This window comes from Vicia villosa, unplaced genomic scaffold (genome assembly GCF_029867415.1).
Source record: "Vicia villosa cultivar HV-30 ecotype Madison, WI unplaced genomic scaffold, Vvil1.0 ctg.000107F_1_1, whole genome shotgun sequence".
NCBI classification, from domain to species: Eukaryota; Viridiplantae; Streptophyta; class Magnoliopsida; order Fabales; family Fabaceae; genus Vicia; species Vicia villosa.
This window is the reverse complement of record NW_026705018.1, coordinates 566,063-586,554: the sequence shown is the minus strand read 5'-3', so window position 1 is coordinate 586,554 and position 20,492 is coordinate 566,063. Positions and strand designations below refer to the sequence as shown.

The window sequence follows — 20,492 nt, the reverse complement described above, 5'->3', positions numbered from 1 at the left end:
ATCATAGAAACTTTTGAAGAATCCCACAATATCTTCTTTAAGAAAATGCCAACACTTCTTGAAAAAAAGAAGGGAATATCCATCCGGCCCCGGGCTCTTCGATCCGCCACAACTCCATAAAGCTTCTTTTATCTCTTCTTCTAAGAAAGGTCTTTCGAGGAAAACCAAGTCGGAATCACTCACCTTTTGGAAAACTATTCCATCCAAGAGAGGTCTCACCTCCTCCTCCTCTTTAAATTTATCATTAAAGTGTCTAAACACTTCCCCCTTGACATCCTCCACCGTCTCCATCATTCCTTCGGGAGAAAGAATTGGACCTATATGATTTGTCCTCCTTCTTTCCTTGATCACCTTATGAAAAAAACCACTATTTGAGTCTCCCTCCTTCAACCAATTCAATCTAGACTTTTGCAAGAGCATATTCTCTTTAATTTGAATATCTCTCCAAAAACTACAAGAAGCCTCCCTCCTTTTATCTACGGTTTCTATAAATGAATCCGCATCGCCCCCCTCCAAAATCTCATCACAAAGATTAATGTTTTTCACATCATTCTCTATGTTCATATCAAGTCTCCCAAATATCACCTCATTCCACCACTTTAATTTAGTTTTAAGAATTTTCAACTTCTCCTTAAGCACAAAATCCCCTCTTCCCTCCACCTTTAAACAACTCCATTCCTTTTCAATAAACGGGAGAAAAGAATCCAAAGAAAACCATTCATTATTAAATCTAAATGGTTTAGGTCCCCAATTAACTTTGTCCTTCACCAACCAAATCGGACAATGATCCGAAATATCCCTCTCACCCGTTAATTGGCCCACCACTCCCCACCTATCCACCACCACGTCCGATATAAGGAAACGATCTAATCTACTCATAGTCTTGCCATCACCACTATACCACGTGAACTTCTTGCCCTTACACGGAACATCCACAAAAGAAGACTTATGAATAAACTCCGCAAAGAGATTCATCTCACTTTGATTTGCCGTAGACGTAGAACCCTTCCTTTCTCTCCTATTTTTTACCGCGTTAAAATCCCCTCCAACAACCCACTCCCCATCTTTGTGCCTCTCCTTCAAATTCCCCAAAACCTCCCACAACCTTTTCTTTTTGTTCGGAGAACACGAAGAATAAATATTAAAAACATAGTACCAATGATTCTCCCACCTCACCTTGATGCCAAGATAACCATCTCCTCTAAAGCTACACACCACCTCCACCGTGCCTTCCTTCCAAAGAATTAAGGTACCCCCCGAAGCTCCCAAAGCATTTGAGAAAGAATAGCCAACCTCATGGTCACACCAAAAACTCTTCGCAAAATAGTCCTTAAAATCTTTAATCTTCGTTTCTTGAATCAAAAAAATGTCCGCTTTCCCTTTTTTAATAATAGAATTCACCCTCCTTCTCTTTAAAGAATTTCCTCCTCCCCTTATATTCATAGAACCAATAATCATTTCGAACTTGTATTATACTCCTTCCTCTCTTCCCTTATGACTTTACCCACCTTCTCAAGATTTTCTATCCTACTCCTTAAATTGTCCCTTCCCTCCGCATCCACCACACCCAACGAAACAATTGCCGACAACAATTTCCTTCCCACATCACCCTCTAAATAATTCCATTGTCTATTGTTGCATCTTTGAATATCCGAGGCTTCCAAATGATTACCATAGTACACCGAATCTTCTTCACCGAACGAATGAATAGAATCCGACTTCGAATCAATCGGACACCCCGTTTTCACACCCTTCCCCTTCAGTTTATTACCGCCACTGCCCCTAACTCCCCTCTCCTTTTTCTGTTTGACCTCCTTCCCCTTATCCCTGCCTACCTCAATAATTTTTCTGAACCGGACCTTCTTAGGAGCCCCCAAGCCACTGTTATTTCCCTCTATGCAAACCACCTGCCCCTTACAATTTTCCATAGTTCCCTTAACCTCCTTCAATGCTTTATCGAAGGACCCCAGTTTATGAACACCGGAATCAGAGATAGAACAAGACACCGATACAGACTCAGGTACCATCGAAGGGTTAGAGACAGAATTACATAGCCCTTTATTCGCACAACTCGAAAGTTCTGCAGGAGTTTCGTCCCCCTTACCGTCCCCACCTATACTCTCAATAGAATCTCTCCTCTCTTCCAAGGTGCTATCGACCTGGACTAACAAAGGAGATAGACCCTGGGCGGAAGTAGCAGGAACAAAGATATCGTCATCAAAGACACAATCATCAGACCATTCATTCCCAGATTCCACAGAGTCAGACACAGATGAAAAAGATTTGCGGTTACCTGGAGAATTCCGAATTGAGCCGACCACGTCCTCCTTCAAGAAAAGTGTGAAATCCTTCCCATCAATCTGAACCAACAACGAGTGAGGCAACACATAATCAATCTGAACCCTTATCATGCATCTCGCTGTATCGAAATTTGTCCTCTCCGCCGTTGATTCATCCGTGCAGATGAAGCTGCCCATTGAGTTAGCTAATCCGACAAAAAAATTAGCATTCCAAACGTGAAGTGGGACCCCGTATATACTAACCCAAATAACTCTCCCTTCATCCCGGTCGAGTTCAATCCATCTCCTGATCTCAGAAAACCACTGCTTCCACCAAGTTTCGCCCTCCCCTATAAGATCCTCGATCACTCCTTCCTCCACTTCCTCTAAAAGACACAAATTTCTCCCCATCGGAGTCACTTTTACTTGAAAATACCCTTCCATTTCGAAGTGCGTTTGAATGTTGTATGTAGAACCTGGGATCACAACCACTCCCACATAAGCCCTTGCCAACCTGCTCCTCTCTTCAGGACTAGATTCGAAACTAAAAACCGGCAATCGAACATCCAGCCTTCTGTCTCCACCCCCCCCCCCCCCCGTTGACCACACTAGCATAAGATTTATTCACAAAGTTGCGCTCACCAGACTTCAGATCATCTCCCTTCCTTGCCATTTTTTCCGTCCCCTGGAAAGTAGTCTCTTTCCCCTGCCTCACACTCGAACGGTCAAACCTGGGTAGATTAGCGAATATCTTCTTCCCCAGAATCATCACATTGTCGCAGCGAACAGCCAACAACCTTCCATCCTCTACCTCTTCAAACCTCACAAACCCGAATTTCCTCCCAAATCGGTTCTTCCTCGGTGAAATTACCACTTCCACCACCTTCCCTATGCACGCGAATAGTTCAAAGAAGTGTTTCGCATTATAATCGTCAGGAAATCGAGAGAAATATATTGATGTTAACTGCGCCGCCTTGCTTCTGGACACACCGCCACCCCAAGGGAAAACGTCCCAACGAGGAACAAAACCCCTAAAATTTCTTCTCTTAACCACCTCCCATTCGCCGCCTTGCCTGCCTCCACCTGCGCCGCCTTGCCTGCCGCTGCCCGCGGCCATCGGAATCTGAACTGATGAAGTCGAAACCCTACCCCCTTTTAGAGAGAGGGCGGAGCACACATTTTAGAGAGAGAAATATTCTATTTTTAGGATGCGAATAAATGTGCAAATATGCTAGCAAAGCATAATCTCAACCTTAGAGGAGAAAAAAATTCGAGTTTAGTCATTGTCCTAGTTTTCTCTAAAATGTTTAACTAGAAGATATTAGCGGTATTAGTTGATTGTTTTGTTTCTTTTGGTCCTTTGACCCTCTTCAAGCACACACAAAAACTGAAAGCATGGCAATATTTAATTTCAACCCATACACTATCCACCTCCGTTCAAATTCTCCATAATTGCAGGAGTGTACAAAGTATATGAAAATCAATTGTGACTTCAGTTCTAATCTTTCATTTCTTTTTACTGATTGATCTTCATTCTCGCTTGGGATACTAAGAGTAATATCAAGAAATGCAAAACAACATGCTAAAGAAATGCAAAATAAAAGTTGAAATACTCCTTAGTAACTACTGGTGCTTACATGCACTAAATACATGCGATGTTATTTAAGCTTCATTCAAAACAACTAAAATTCTAGGTGATGATGATTTCCAATCTTACTATGAGACGTTGACGTTCACTTCATCAGTCTTTCTAACAATGTGAACTTGAAAAGTCATATTAGTTTTATGAATGAGCTCAAAGTTGCAAACATCACCAACTTTTAAGTTATTGTCTTTTACAAATTCCCTCCATTTCCTTGAGAGTTGAAATCTTACTTGTGTAGTGTCCAATTTCATCCCGATTGAGTACTTTGCAGACCAGACTCTATCATTATCCAACACCTGAAAATAAATTTCTCCCTTCTTCTTATCCAAATCAAAGTGTTTCCTACCAAATTCAGAAGGTATATTCTGCCAAGCAAAATAAAAGACAAATGTTATATAAACCTAACTAATTTCTCTTATTAATTACTGTAAATGTTTTCTATCTTACCAAACCAGAATGGTGTTCAATGTATGAAGCATGCATGACAAGAACAAAGAATGGATTACATGTTTTTAATGATTTTGCTCTTTCAAGTGTTGCATTCACATGTTTTCCTGCAAAAACAAAACATCAGAAGAATCATATTTCATGTTGATAAAAATGACAAAACAGTATGAATACAAAAGATAGTAACTTATACCTTTGCGCTTTTTGACATAACTAGTGCCTCCAATTTCAAAGGAGGAGTATGCTTTTCTCTTTTGACTTGCTCTACAATCTTTTTCATTGTTGACTTCAACTCTTTTGAAAGGATAGCTTATCTCTAAACCACTCTTAGCAAAGATTGTTACCTCAAAATGGGTAGTTTTTTCATATTTGAAAACAAGAAGATGGCCATGAGATAGAGAATGATAGTCTACAAATTCTTTCCAACCATTTTCAAACCATATCTTGCCATCACTTTTTACCAAACTTAGGGCCTGTTTGAAAGGCTTTTTAAAAACTCTATTTTAGTTTTTGAAAATTTAAAAACTAAAAGCTTGTTTGAATATAATAATTTACAAATGTGTTTTTAAAAACTCTTCACAATTTTTCAGTTTTTAAAAGTAAAAAACTGAAATAGCTAAATTGTGTTTTGATTTTTACTTTTCAGTTTTTAAAAACTAAAAACAAAAACTATTTCAAACAGACTCTTAGTTTCCAATCTGCACCATTGGGAGTCTTTAGGCATATAGCTTTTGGAAGATATTCTCCATATTTCTTCACAAACTTTCTTGGTATCATCTGTCAAAAAGAGTAGTTCAAATAAGAGTACTCTACTCGTAGAAATCTCTCTGATGAGGTGAGAAAATATTCACTAGTTTGGGATACTAGATTGTTCTAGAGTTTGTTATATTAACATGCTATATTAATCCTTTTATTATGTCCTAATTAAGGTTTTCTTCAAGCAAAATACAAAGCAACATAACATGATGATGATGATTATTAAGATACAGAAACATATAAACTTATTAGAACGAAGAAAGAATCTGAATAAGAGACTTACAAGCTTTCCTTGATCAAGACTTTCGCTAACTATTATCTTGAAAAAATGAATCGGAGGAAAATCACTACCCATGATCTTGTTTGATAAAATCATAAAAATATGAAACTTTAGATGAATTGAAATTTAGATAGCAATGAAAACAAGTACTTTTTTAATCATAAAAATATGTAACTTTAGATGAATTGAAATTTAGATAAGAGGAATATTAATATTAATTACAAGTACTTTTTTTATTTTTTCCAGAAAACTCTTGATTACCCTATGTCTGCTTTTATCACTCTATGTCTGTTTTATTTAATTTTTCCATCGCATCATAGCTAAAGACTTCTTGGAAGTTTAAACTGTCCTTTAAGTGTTTAGTTGAGATATTTTAAATAGTTTCTCAATTTATCCATTTTTATTAATTATTAATATAATCTCTTTTTGTTTAAAAAAAATATAATGTTAATCTTATTTTTATAGTTAAAATAGTTTTCAAAAAAACTATTAATATTTTTGTAATTTAAAAATTTGTATAAACTTTAGTTTTCTATTATTTCAAAATTTTATCGCTGAATAAGTTTTTTTATTAAAAGAAATAGTTTTTAAATTCATTTACAATTTTATTCAATATAAATTATTAAATTTTTATTATTTTCAAGCGTTATTTTTGTTGTAGAATATGATCATCCAGGCAGTTTGATTCTATTTTCTTGTAATCACTAATATTTGACCTGCAAAATAATAAGCCATTACGTAAACCTGAGGCGTGTAAATACACTGTCCTTAAGGATTTATCCGCTTCATAAGCGCAAATTCCCCAGGATTCAACAGGTTCTTCTCATATTCTTAATAAGATTCTGAGGCAACAGAACAACAAGAAATCATCTTGTAGATGGCTGGAAGATGTGACCAAAAGAAAAGAAATTTCTGCAATTTATGTTATTTGTTTCCATTTTGTATCTTTTGTCCAAAAGAAGGATAGGCGTTTAAATAAAAAAGAGAGAAAAAATGTTTAATTACTTTGACTAAGTCAAATTATTATTAGAATAAAATAATCATTAACCATATTAAATATGGTTATAAATCATAAATAAATTAAATAATAATATTTTTTAAAAAAAATATTTGTCACTTAAAAATCAAGAAGATGTTCTCATGATTGATGCTGCTGTTGAGAATTCTATTCCTTTGAACGATAGTTGTGAAGCTTCTTCTGCTGAACCTTCTGTTCTGGTGAACACTGTAACACCCCATATTCTCATTAATTGATTTAAATTGGAATTAAATTATTTATTTGAAATTATTTGGCATTTGATTGGATTTAATTGAAGAATTATGAAAAAGGAGGTTATTTGGCTTGGTGTCGTGATTAGTAAGAGAGGGGTGCTAAGTGATAGGCCCATACTAAGTGAATTCTATTCTTTCATAAAATAGAATAATTGTGAAAAGAAGAAAATTAGAAGCAAAAGAGCAAAGTTGGAGAACATAGTGATACGTGAAAGAGGAGAAGAAGAGGAAGAAGAGGACCTTCGAAGATTCGACTCTAAGGTAAGAGGGACTCTCCCGATTAGCATCTATTATTGGGTTATAGATGGTATGACTGAATTAGATGCATTGTTCGTGTCAATTGAGTTATATGTTAGGTTGGGGTTTTGGGATGATTTGATAAAAATTATATGATTTGATGAGATTGCATGATTTGATGATGTTATGATGTTAGAAAATCCATGATATGTGTTATATTTGTGGTTATAACATGTATTCTATTGTTGTTTACGATGTTTGGCGTTTTTGACTCGATTTGGTTGAGGTTTGGTGGAATTGGGATAAAACTCGTATGCTGTTTTTTGTGATTCGCGATTTTCTGAAATTGCCAGTTCGCGCCGCAAACTTTGTTGGCGCCGCGAACTGCTTGGCAGAAACTCAGGAAGATTTGATTCACTCAGTTCGCGCCGCAAACTTCATTGGCGCCGCGAACCCTGTTTTACTAAATATTTTCAAAACTTTGAAATGTCGTATCTTTTGAACTGTTGGCCTGTTTTGAGTGTCGTTTCGAGCAGGATGAAGCTTATTAAATGTTCTTTGTGTTAGAATGATGAAATGAGCAGTAGCTCAAATTTATTTTTAAGAAAACACGATTTTGTTAGTTTTGAGGAATGATGTGTTGTGGACATATAGGATGAAATGTGACTATATAAGATGTGTTTGAAAAGTATCGTTTTCTCCAAATGTGGTTTATTCTTGTTTTGCATTGTTGATGAGGTGCAATGATTTGTTGTTTGCATAATTGAATATGTGCAATAGTGTGTGATGTTATAATGTGATTGCTTCTGCTTATTATGCAAATGGATGTTGTTCGTGATAAATATGGTTATCATGTGTTTTGATGAATGATGATGTAAATGCTCTATTGTTGTTGGGTTGATTTGTTGTACTTGGTACACGATTGTGAGAGGTGCTATTGTTGTTGCACTGTGTGGTGAATGTTTTATCTATTATGATGTCGTGGTTGTAACTAGTGATTGATATACATATATTATTGATGTAAAGTATATGTATTTCATTATGGTTGAGAAATAGCATAACTATGTGTGGCTATTGATTATTGTGTTGGTTGATGATTATGACATCTGGTTGTTTAATGTTGATGATGAGCATGTTATGGTTGATACATGCATTTCATAATCATTATGTGGTTGATCCTTGACGATGGTGGATCAGTGGTAGCTAATTCCCATTGTGTGGAATTAGTGAGTGGGTGTCGTCGTATCCTTGACAATGATGGATCGGTGAGATGGGTTATCCCAGATTTTGGTACCACATGCATATAGTTGCATTTGCATTAGGCTACGTGTATTATTATAACATGAATGGAAGATCTTCCAATGTTATAATATGTGATGATGGTGTAATTGTTATGATTTGTTTGGATGAATTATGGTGTTATCTTTGGTAATGTATTCTATTTGTTGTTGTGTGTTGATGAGTACTTCCTGACAATCTGAATATAATGAAATTGGGTGAATAATGTGACTATGATGTGTTACTGTTTATGATTCGATAACATATGTTAATCGTGAATGAGACCCACCCTTACTGTTGATATTTTCAGATTGAGGATGGCGGCTTTCGGCTCGGTGAGGATTAGCTCATGATTCAGTTTGTTTAGTATAGCGTCGATGTCATGCTCTGATATTGTAACACTGGGGGAACGCTAGTTTATAGTTTATGATGATACTCTATTTTGTTGTTATCGGAGTAATTTTATGAGATATTGCATAGATGATGTTATGCTTATCCGTTGATTAATGTTCCACTGTGTAGAAACATGATTTTATTAAATTGATGATTTGCCCTAAGTGAAGCATGACAATTGATTTATGATAATTTGTTTTAAATTGAATTGTGGCACCCTTGTTTTCATGTTTTACTCTGAATTATTTTATTAATTTTTGCGGGGTTTAGAAGGGTGTTACAAACACTATTAAGGCTCTTCAACAGAACCAAGCTGGTCTTGCTTCTCGTCTGGATAAGCATGAGGAAACTCATAAGGAATTCAGAATCTTTATGAAGAAGCAATCTGAAAGCACCTCTGAGATTCAAAACCTTCTGGCCCAACTAGTTTCTAAGCTAGGCTAGTCGTAGTCTCTTGGTCTTAGATGTTTTCTTTTGTTTTTGCATCTGTTTCCTTGCATCTGCTTTCTATCCCTTTTGTATCTTCTGATATTTTTTTTAATCAATGAAATATTATTCTCTTCTCTGATATTTCTTTTCATCTGAATCTTTTAAATGCTTTTTGATGTTATGACAAAAAGGGGGAGAAACATGATAATTGATTTGATCAGTTGCTGGGATTAAGTCTCAACATTTATAATGCTATTTGCAAGTTCTATGTCCTTGAGAATATCTTTGCAGGATTGGCATAAGAAGCAAATACATGAAGAATATGCTATTCAAGAAAGAAGCATGTTCTTGGAATTTGAAGTAAGCTTAGTGCTGTGAAGCTTCAAGATCAGAAGCAAGAAGGAAAAATGTTCTGATATTCTCGTGGAAGAATATGCTCTAATATATTCTCCTCTCTCATATGTTCTGATACACATTCTGTTTAAGAACTTACTAGAGTTTTCTCTTATATTTTTTTTAGCATTGCTTTGATACATGTTCTTTCTTAAAAGAATGTTCTGATTCATTCATGCTCTGACTTTTGTTGTCTAGTTTGTTCTGAAACATTTCAGGATGTTAAGATGCTCTAATACATTCAAAAATGTTCTGATACAAGCAAATATGATATGATTCAAGAAGAAATTCAAAGCTCTGAAGTTGTCCTATGGAAGCAAGAAGCAAAAGCTCTGAATGTTCTGAAGTTCTAGGAAAATGCGAACGTCTCGACTGAAATGGAAAATACTCAGGGAAGTCTTTTATTTATAAATTCTTCTAGTATTTATTTCAGGGGGAGATTGTTAATCTCAGGGGGAGACATATTCACACACTATGATTATATGCTTATGCTATAACTGTGTAATTGTCTTTAATCATCTGATATTCTGATTGCAAATTCTTATCAATTATATATGTTTTTGTCATCATCAAAAAGGGGGAGATTGTTAGAACAAGAATTGTTCTGATCAATATTCTTAGTTTTGATGATAAAATTATATATGAATTTTGTATAAGACAATGTGGTACTTTAATCCTATGCATTTTCCATTTTAGGAAATATATAGAGTATGCACAATTCAGCGCAAGAAGCACTGACTCAGAAGGTTCTGTTGAAACATATTCTGTTAATGTTTTGAATATTACAAACTATTTTATCTAAGAAACTCCAAAGTGATTTCATCAATTTATCATCTAAACAATTCATGGCCTTTATCAAATAAAGAGTTAAGATGATTCAAGACTGTACTAACAAAGAACAAAGCTTTAAGAACATATGGATTCTCAGAATTATGGTCCCAGAATTACTCCTTCATATTTTGCATCCCAGAGTTACTCTCCAGGATTATGGCCCCAGAGTTACTCTCCAGAATTATGGCCCCAGAGTTACTCTCCAGAAGTACTATCCCAGATTTACTCTCCAGAAGTATTGTCTCAGAGTTACTCTCCAGAAGTACTGTCCCAGAGTTACTCGTCCCAGAGTTACTCCTCCAGAATTACTTTGCCAAGAATAAGTCTTTGTTGAAATAGTCAAAATATCAGAATTTACAGCTTGTCAGTATTATTCTGAACCAAGACCAAGTCCTACAAAGACAAAGCTGCCAGCACTTCTCAAAGAAACTCTCGGCACTTCCTTCTCACTTTGCTTTGCTCTATAAATACAAGACTTATGCTTTATTCTCATGCACCGAAAATATCCACAAGCATACAAAGAAAACCAAAGCTCTCAAATCACAAAGTATTCATACTCTATATATTATCTTTAAATCTCACTACCATATAGTGAACAAACAAATATTAGAGTTATTATACACATTCTCTATTAAAAGTACTCACTGCCATATGGAGAGTATTTAGGAATTTATTATAAACATCCTAAGATCACAAAGTATATCATAGATATACAAACCAATCTTTTGTAAGCTATTTGTAAGCTATACCATTCAGAAGTGTAAGCCTGGTGAGGCTAAGAATACATAGAAGAAAAAGTTATTGTAAGAAGATTCAATAAAGGATAATCTCACAGGGTGTGGGGACTGGACTAACCAAGTTGGTGAACCAGGATAAGTTTTCTTGTGTTCTTTATTTATTGTCTTTTTCTTATATTATTCACAACTATATTTTATCACACACATTAACACTAATTACTTAAACTTCTAAAGTTATTACTAATCATTTTCTTCTTATCAAAGACAACCTTTTTAAATACTTAGATAAATTTTAAAAGGGACACAATCCAACCCCCCTTGTTGTGTCGTACCTTATTCCATCAATTGGTATCAGAGCTCTGGGCTCTGAATATACAGAACACTTAACCGTGTTAGAGTTAATCGATCAAACAGGAAATGGCTGATACAAAATTTATAGCTGAAGGAGGATCATCACATAGGCCTCCTTACTTTAATGGTTCTGACTACTACTACTGGAAAGGTAATATGAGATTATTTCTACTATCTCAGGATAACAACATGTGGTCTGTAGTTGAAAATGGAAACTACACACCAATGACTACTGCAACAGACAGAGTTGCCTCAGTTCCGAAAATTCAGTCACAATGGACGAAAGAAGAAAACGACAAGGTACTACTAAATTCTAAAGCTCAATTTATATTATCATGTGCTCTTAGCAGGAAGAATACGACCGGATAGAAGAATGCACAAATGCCAAAGAAATCTGGGATACTCTCAAAATACATCATGAAGGAACAAATCATGTTAAAGAAGAAAGAATTGATCTAGGAGTCAGGAAATTTGAAACCTTCGAAATGAAGGAAGAAGAAACCATAGATGAAATGGTATCTAGATTCACTGTAATTGTCAATGAACTAAGATCACTTGGTAAAGCTTATACGGCTCATGAAAGAATTAGAAAAATTCTAAGATGTCTCCCAAAAATTTGGAGACCTATGGTAACAGCTATCTCACAAGCAAAAGATCTAAAGATTCTACAAGTTGAAGAACTTATAGGATCTCTTCGTGCTCATGAAGGTATCCTCAATGAAGATTAACCACAAAGAAAAGGTAAAATGATAGCTCTTAAAACCTCTCAAAATTCTGCATCTCAAATCTCCACCTCACAAGGAACAACTGAAGAAGAGACCGGATTCCTATCTGAGGATGAAAATGATTTGGCTTTAATCTCTAGAAGAATTCAACAAATGATTTTAAAAAGGAATCAAAACAGAAAATCATTTCAACCCAGGAAAGATTACCAGAAACCTGAGATTGATAAAAGCAAGATTACATGCTATGGATGCAACAAACTTGGACACTTCAAAACAGAATGTCCACTCAAAACTCATAGGAACTTCTCCTCTAAAAAGAAATTTATGCTTGCACAATGGGATGACTCAGAGAACTCTAACTCTGAAGCCGAAGATGAGGAAGCTAACTTATGCCTAATGACTAACTCCGACTCTGAAGAGGTAAATACACTAAACTTTTATTATACTTGTAAAGAAATAGGAATTTTGTTCGATAATTTATTAGAAGATTCAAATATCTTAACTCAGAAATGTTTATTTCAAAAAGAAGAAATTCATACTCTTAAAACTGAAAAAGAAGATCTAATAAAATCCAACCTAAAACATTTAGAAACCATTAAGGAGTTACAAAAGGCATATTCATGTTTGTCATTACATCAGAAAGTTATTAATAAAAAAATCAAACCTCTTAACAATCAAGATAAAATTGAAGGTCTTGAAAATCAAGTAGAAACTCTTACTAAAGATATAACTTCCTTTGTGAAATCTACTGAAACATTTCAAAAAATAATGGGATCTCAATCAGGGGTCTTTGATAAAGCTGGCTTAGGATTTAAACAATCTGAAAATCAAATGATTTATGAGAATTTTTTTCTTCCAAATAAAAATAGAACTAAGACCCAAATAAAAGAAAAAGCAATTTTAAAAGAGAAAAACATTACCAAACCAAAATGTTGTTATTGCAAGAAAACAAATCATCTTGAAAAACATTGTTATTTCAAAAAGAAAAGCACTATATCAAAAGATCATATTTCTAAAAAAAAAGGACCCAAAGAAATATGGGTACCTAAAAAGCTACTAACGCATAATGCAGGAATGTCTTCTGACCCTTAAGAAAAAGCCTTGGTACTTGGACAGTGGCTGCTCAAGACATATGACTGGAGATAGGGAATGTTTTGTCTCTTTCAAAAATAAAGAAGGTGGAACTATAACCTTTGGAAACAATGATAAAGCAAAAATCAAAGGTATTGGTTCCATAGGTAAAAAAGGTACTATCTTTATAAACAATGTGCAATACGTGGAAGGATTAAAACACAATCTTCTTAGCATTAGTCAACTATGTGATGATGGCTATGAAGTTAATTTTAATCAAATTTCATGTATTGTAAAAATCTCATCTTCTGACAAAATTCTTTTTTTAGGAAAAAGGCACAAAAATCTTTATACATTTTACTTAGATGATCTGTCATCTGAATCTTGCTTTTTATCCAAAGAAAAGGATAAATGGCTATGGCACAGAAGATGTGGTCATACAAGTATGAAAAATATTTCAACACTTTCAAAATTAGATCTTGTTAGAGGTCTTCCCAAACTAAATTTTGAAAAAGACTCAATCTGTGAAGCTTGCATAAAAGGCAAACAAGTCAAAAGTAGTTTTCATTCAAAAAATATTATGTCAATACACAACCCTTTAGAACTTCTTCATATTGATTTGTTTGGTCCTGTAAAAACTTCAAGCCTCAGTGGGAAAAGATATGGGTTTCTCAGTGTTGATGATTTCTCAAGATACACATGGGTACTTTTCTTAAAAAATAAAGATGAATCTTTTGAAGCATTCAAAATCTTTTGCAAAAAAGTTCAAAATGAAAGATGTTCAAATATTGTTGCTGTAAGAAGTGATCATGGAGGAGAATTTGAGAATATTTCCTTTAAAACTTTCTTTGATGAAAATGGTATATCTCACAATTTCTCCTGTCCAAGAACACCTCAACAAAATGGTGTTGTAGAAAGAAAAAATAGAACTCTGCAAGAAATGGCTAGAACTATGATTAATGAATCAAATGTTGAAAAATATTTCTGGGCTGAAGCTATCAACACTTCTTGCTATGTTTTAAATAGAGTAACCATAAGGAAAATCTTGAAGAAAACTCCTTATGAACTATGGAAAAATAGAACTCCAAATATTTCATATTTTCATATCTTTGGATGCTATTGTTATATTCTTAACAACAAAGATTCTCTAGGAAAGTTTGATTCAAAATCTGACAAAGGCATCTTTCTTGGTTATTCTTCAACCTCAAAAGGTTACCGAATATACAATTTGAAAAATCAATCCGTAGAAGAAAGCATGCATGTTATGTTTGACGAACTAAATGTTGCAGCTTTAGAAAAATCTCACGAGGATGAAGTAACCGATCTAGAAGCAATTCCCAACACTCAATCAACAGATACGAGCAACACTATGAAAATTACCCAAGAAGCTAAGAATGACTCTGAACAACCTACAGCAAATCCTCCAAAAGGATGGAAAAGTGTAACTGATCATCCTCATGAACAAATAATAGGAGACACCTCTGATCAGGTAAGAACCAGAAATTTCTTTAAAGATAACTCTAATAACATGGCAATGATATCTCAGGTAGAACCAAAGAATATCAATGAAGCATTAAAAGATGAATCTTGGATGGAAGCCATGACAGAAGAATTATCTCAGTTTGAGAAAAGCCAAGTTTGGAAACTGGTCCCTTACCCTCAAGATAAAACCATTATTGGTACAAGATGGGTGTTCAGAAATAAACTTGATGAAAATGGAATAGTAATTAGAAACAAAGCTAGACTTGTAGCTCAAGGTTACAATCAACAAGAAGGTATAGATTATGATGAAACATATGCACCCGTGGCAAGGTTAGAAGCTATTTGAATTCTCTTAGCATATGCTGCTCATAAAAACATTAAACTTTTTCAAATGGGTGTAAAAAGTGCTTTTTTAAATGGGTTCCTAAACGAGGAAGTCTATGTTCATCAACCACCTGGTTTTAAAAAACATTCTCATCCTAATCATGTCTTTAAACTAACAAAAGCATTATATGGTCTTAAACAAGCTCCTAGAGCTTGGTATGACAAACTTAGTATTTTTCTCATTAAAAATGATTTTCTCAGAGGAAAAATTGATACAACTCTTTTTAAAAAATCACACAAAAATGACCTACTAATAGTTCAAGTATATGTTGATGACATCATATTTGGTTCAACAAATGAAAAAATGTGTGATGATTTTTCAAAACTGATGCAAAGTGAATTTGAAATGAGTATGATGGGTGAACTCAACTTCTTTCTGGGTTTACAAATAAAACAAATCAAAAATGGAATTTTCATATGTCAAGAAAAATACATTAAAGATTTATTAAAAAAATTTGGAATGAATGAAGCAAAAATTATGGTAACACCTATGCATCCCTCTTCAAACCTTGATAAAGATGAACAAGGACTATCCGTATCAGAAAAGGAATATCGAGGTATGATTGGTTCATTATTATATTTAACTGTCAGTAGGCCTGACATTGTCTTTTCAGTAGGTCTATGTGCACGTTTTCAAACTGACCCTAAGGAATCACATTTGACTGCTGTCAAATGCATTTTTTGATATCCCGTTGGTACCACTGACATTGGTCTATGGTATGAAAAATGAAATCACATCAACTTAATAGCCTACCGTGATGCTGATTATGCTGGAGACAAAATAGAAAGAAAAAGTACAAGTGGAGCCTGTCAATTTCTAGGACAAGCTCTTATTACATGGTCTTGCAGAAAGCAAAATACAATTGCTCTATCAACCACTGAAGCAGAATATGTGTCTGCTGCAAATTGCTGCTCACAAATTTTATGGATAAAAAATCAACTGGAAGATTACTCACTTCAATACTCCAAGGTATCAATTTTTTGTGATAATACTAGTGCTATAAACCTGTCAAAAAATCCTATTTAACACTCGAGATCTAAACATATTGAAATAAAACATCATTTTATAAGAGATCACGTTCAAAAAGAAAACATAGAACTCATATTTGTGGATACAAATAATCAATTAGCTGATATCTTCACCAAACCATTAGTGGAAGATAGATTTAATTTTCTAAAGTCAAAATTATCAATTATTAAAATACCTAAGTAAATATAGTATTCTCTTCTAGTATTACCTATTTCTTATCATAGACTAAATAAAAAAAATTATATATTCAAAATATTTGTCTTTAATAATAAATTCAATAATATAATAATCATAAACAACATGTGTCTATATTAGGTCTTTTTTCGTTTCCCCATATTGCCTTTTTCGTTTCTCCATATTTCTTCATCATTACAGAAAATCTTGCCTTTTCCCTTACCAATCAAATCAACATCCTTTTTCTACCAACTTCACATCAAATTTGTAACACTTCCCAATTTCTCTAATGATTCAATTTACTCTTACTTAAAAAAAACTCTTCAAATGGTATTCAAAGTCACTACAACTATTGTTCCATTTGCTGACACTATACCCACGTCTCCTTCCAAAACACAAAAAAATCTCTCCATGGAACGGCCACCAACCAAGCACCGCACCACCACCACTCGTCAAAAATCAACCATGAAAACCGGTGACTCCTCGCGTCCGAAGCCCACCACTCCCACCCGTCGCTCATCACGACATGCAACCACATCCCATGATTCAACTCGATCTGAACAGCATCCAGAACAATCTCAAAACCCTAACCCTCCTCCTTCCTCAACCCAGATTGTCTCTGTTCCTCAAACCACGAAGCCATCCTCGTCACACATCTCAACTCAATCAAGCGAAGGAAACTCCCTTGTCTCTTCATCCTTCCAAGCTTATGATCATCCCTCTGAAGTTTCAACCAAAGAGTTCATCTCTGATGATGATGTTCGTTCTCTCTATAACGACAAATGGAGTTCACTCCCTATTGTTGCCGGCAAAACCGTTAACTTGGATAGTTACTCAATCTGGGGTTACGACATAAACGAGCTCGCAACTACCACAGGTTGGACAAACTTTCTCCAACTCTCTGATGTCTTCTACCCTAGATTAGTTAGAGCTTTCTTTTCCACTATTGAAACATCCAACAGTGATACACAACTAATCTCATCTGTTAAGGGTCGTCAAATAACCCTAACCCCAGAGCTCCTTTGTGACATTCTGCATGTCCCAAACAACGGGTTTCATCTCTTCAATGATGAATGGCCCTCATCCTATGACTTAGATATTGAATCCTACAAACTTTCCACCACCAAACATCAAACTGAAATATTTGTGTCTGCCAACCTTGAATCCCTCAGCCACATAATTCATAACTTCTATATTCACACTATTCTTCCAAGAAAAGGCAGCATGGAACGGGTAACAGATAAAGACCTCCTTGTTATCTATCACTTCTCAAACAAAATCCCTCTCAATATCGGGTATTTGGTGCTCAACTATATCAAACACACAGGGCTTCGAGCAAGAAGCGCCCCGTATGGTATGCTTCTTACCAAAATCTTCAAGCACTTTAATGTTCCTCTGGATGATGAAGACTCTTTTGAAATCAACAAAATATTGGATGCTTCCAAGCTAAAGCGCATGAAAATTCCTTCTCTCAAGCGTGCACCATCACCTAAACCTGAAACCAAGTCAAAACGCAGACGACTTGTTAAGCAATATGCTCCAAATGAACCATTAACAACAGGTATTGAATCCTATAACTCTCCAAATAGCCTGACAACAAACTATCCCATTCCACTATCTGTGGCTCCTCCAAACACTGCTGACCTAGAATCTCCACAAAAGTCATCACCAGTTTCTCCTCATAACTCTAAATCCATATCTCCAAACTCAAAGGAAATCACTAAACCATCTCCTGAAATCACACAATGCATTGACCTAACTTCTACCTCACTAATCCTTGTTGAATCCTCACCACAAACTGTTGTCATTTCTCAAGCTCCAGTTTCTCTTCAAAATGAAACTCTCTCAAATGTTTAAAATCTCTCAACTCTGGAGACTTCTGACACTGACATGGTCAACATCTTCGCTCTTGAAAATTTTCTTTCAAGTCCTCCTACTACTTCAACTCACCAACCACACTCACCAAAATCTCCACATACTCCTGCTTCCAATCCAAACCCGGATGCTCAACTGTCCTCTCTCATATCTATGCTAGAAGCTGAATTATTCACTCCACCTCCTACAAATCAACACACCTCAATTGTTCCTCATGTTGTCACCTACGCTTCACCTTCTATAACAATCCATCCTGTCACTACCACCTCACCATTGAATTCTCCAAAATCCTATAAAGAACCTTCTCCTCCAAGAATTCAACTCACTTCCATTAATCACACAGACTCTGATGATCTTACCTCTTTGATAGAAGCCTTCTTCAACAACTCCATTCAGCTACCTGAACAAACTGGTGTTACAGATTCAAATGCTATGCCTTCTGTTCCACAATCTGATCCTTATGCCTTCCAAGCAAAATCTCCAATTTTTTCATCCCCAAAGGCAGATGATGACAACTCTTTCAATGTTCAAACACTTCTTGCTCCAAGGTATGACTCATCACCCCCAAGAAACACCACTCATAATTCCAACACCCTTCCTCCAAATCCCATTGTATCCCTCACATCCTCAATCTTTAACAATTTCCCTAGTGTTGGAAATCGTCCTCCTGTTTATCCTCGAACCACAACTTCTTCTGATCCAACTAACCCCCATCAGGACATTATTCTTCGATCAATTGCAACTGTACAGAAGCAAGGCATGGCTTACCAAAAATTCTGGGTTGATTACTTCACTGAGCATGCTTGCCCTCGGTTTCCAGGAATGCCTCCTCCGGATCCCTCTCAGATTCAGTTTCCTATTTTGCCATTATCTTCTGAGGCAACATCTGATGATGAACCATCTGTTCCTTAGTGTTTTCGTCCTCTCTTCTTTTGGACCCCCTTTCTTTTTGTATGTTTGACAAAAGGGGGAGAACAAGCTTTGTCCAAAGCTTTGTTTTGTTTAGTTTACTTTGTACTATGTCTATCAGTAGTCCACTAGAACTTTGTATTATATCTAGCAGTAGACCACTAGGATCTTTTTGTTTGTGCACCAAAATATTGATGTTAATCATTTGATGTATTGATCCTCAAACATTAATCAATTACTGCTATCTAATTAATATGTTGTTCAAATGCTTTTAAATTCATTTACTATATATGAACTAACATTGAGGGAGAGCATTTGCCCTTTCAAAGTATGCATCTTTTCAGGGGGAGTTTCAAAGTCCTTACTCAAAGAAAACTAAAATAAAAAGTTTGTCACCATTCAAAAAGGGGGAGAATGTTGAAACATATTCTGTTAATGTTTTGAATATTACAAACTATTTTATCTAAGAAACTCCAAAGTGATTTCATCAATTTATCATCTAAACAAATCATGGCCTTTATCAAACAAAGAGTTAAGATGATTCAAGACTGTACTAACAAAGAACAAAGCTTTAAGAACATATGGATTCTCAGAATTATGGTCCCAGAATTACTCCTTCAGATTTTGCATCCCAGAGTTACTCTCCAGAATTAAGGCCCCAGAGTTACTCTCCAGAATTATGGCCCCAGAGTTACTCTCCAGAATTATGGCCCCAGAGTTACTCTCCAGAAGTACTGTCCCAGAGTTACTCTCCAGAAGTACTGTCCCAGAGTTACTCGTCCCAGAGTTACTCCTCCAAAATTACTTTGCCAAGAATAAGTCTTTGTTGAAATAGTCAAAATATCAGAATTTACAGCTTGTCAGTATTATTCTGAACCAAGACCAAGTCCTACAAAGACAAAGCTGCCAGCACTTCTCAAAGAAACTCTCGGCACTTCCTTCTCACTTTGCTTTGCTCTATAAATACAAGACTTATGCTTTATTCTCATGCACCGAAAATATCCACAAGCATACAAAGAAAACCAAAGCTCTCAAATCACAAAGTATTCATACTCTATATATTATCTTTAAATCTCACTACCATATAGTGAACAAACAAATATTAGAGTTATTATACACATTCTCTATTAAAAGTACTCACTGCCATATGGAGAGTATTTAGGAATTTATTATAAACATCCTAAGATCACAAAGTATATCATAGATATACAAACCAATCTTTTGTAAGCTATTTGTAAGCTATACCCTTCAGAAGTGTAAGCCTGGTGAGGCTAAGAATACATAGAAGAAAAAGTTATTGTAAGAAGATTCAATAAAGGATAATCTCACAGGGTGTGGGGACTGGACTAACCAAGTTGGTGAACCAGGATAAGTTTTCTTGTGTTCTTTATTTATTGTCTTTTTCTTATATTATTCACAACTATATTTTATCACACACATTAACACTAATTACTTAAACTTCTAAAGTTATTACTAATCATTTTCTTCTTATCAAAGACAACCTTTTTAAATAC

The 20,492-nt window shown here is 35.1% G+C and overlaps 2 protein-coding genes across 2 annotated transcripts; one reads left to right on the top strand and one right to left on the bottom strand.

Moving 5' to 3' along the window:
- Positions 1-3,995: 3,995 nt before the first annotated feature.
- LOC131624170 (B3 domain-containing protein At4g01580-like) lies at positions 3,996-5,482 on the bottom strand. Its single transcript, XM_058895141.1, has 5 exons — positions 5,411-5,482; positions 5,056-5,148; positions 4,565-4,844; positions 4,372-4,478; positions 3,996-4,289 (listed from the first exon to the last, which is right to left on the bottom strand). The coding sequence occupies exons 1-5, from the start codon at positions 5,480-5,482 to the stop codon at positions 3,996-3,998; spliced, it is 846 nt and encodes a 281-aa protein (XP_058751124.1).
- A 12,602-nt stretch (positions 5,483-18,084) lies between these two features.
- On the top strand, positions 18,085-18,981 carry LOC131624169 (early nodulin-like protein 1). Its single transcript, XM_058895139.1, has one exon. The coding sequence runs from the start codon at positions 18,085-18,087 to the stop codon at positions 18,979-18,981; it is 897 nt and encodes a 298-aa protein (XP_058751122.1).
- The last annotated feature ends 1,511 nt before the right edge of the window (positions 18,982-20,492 follow it).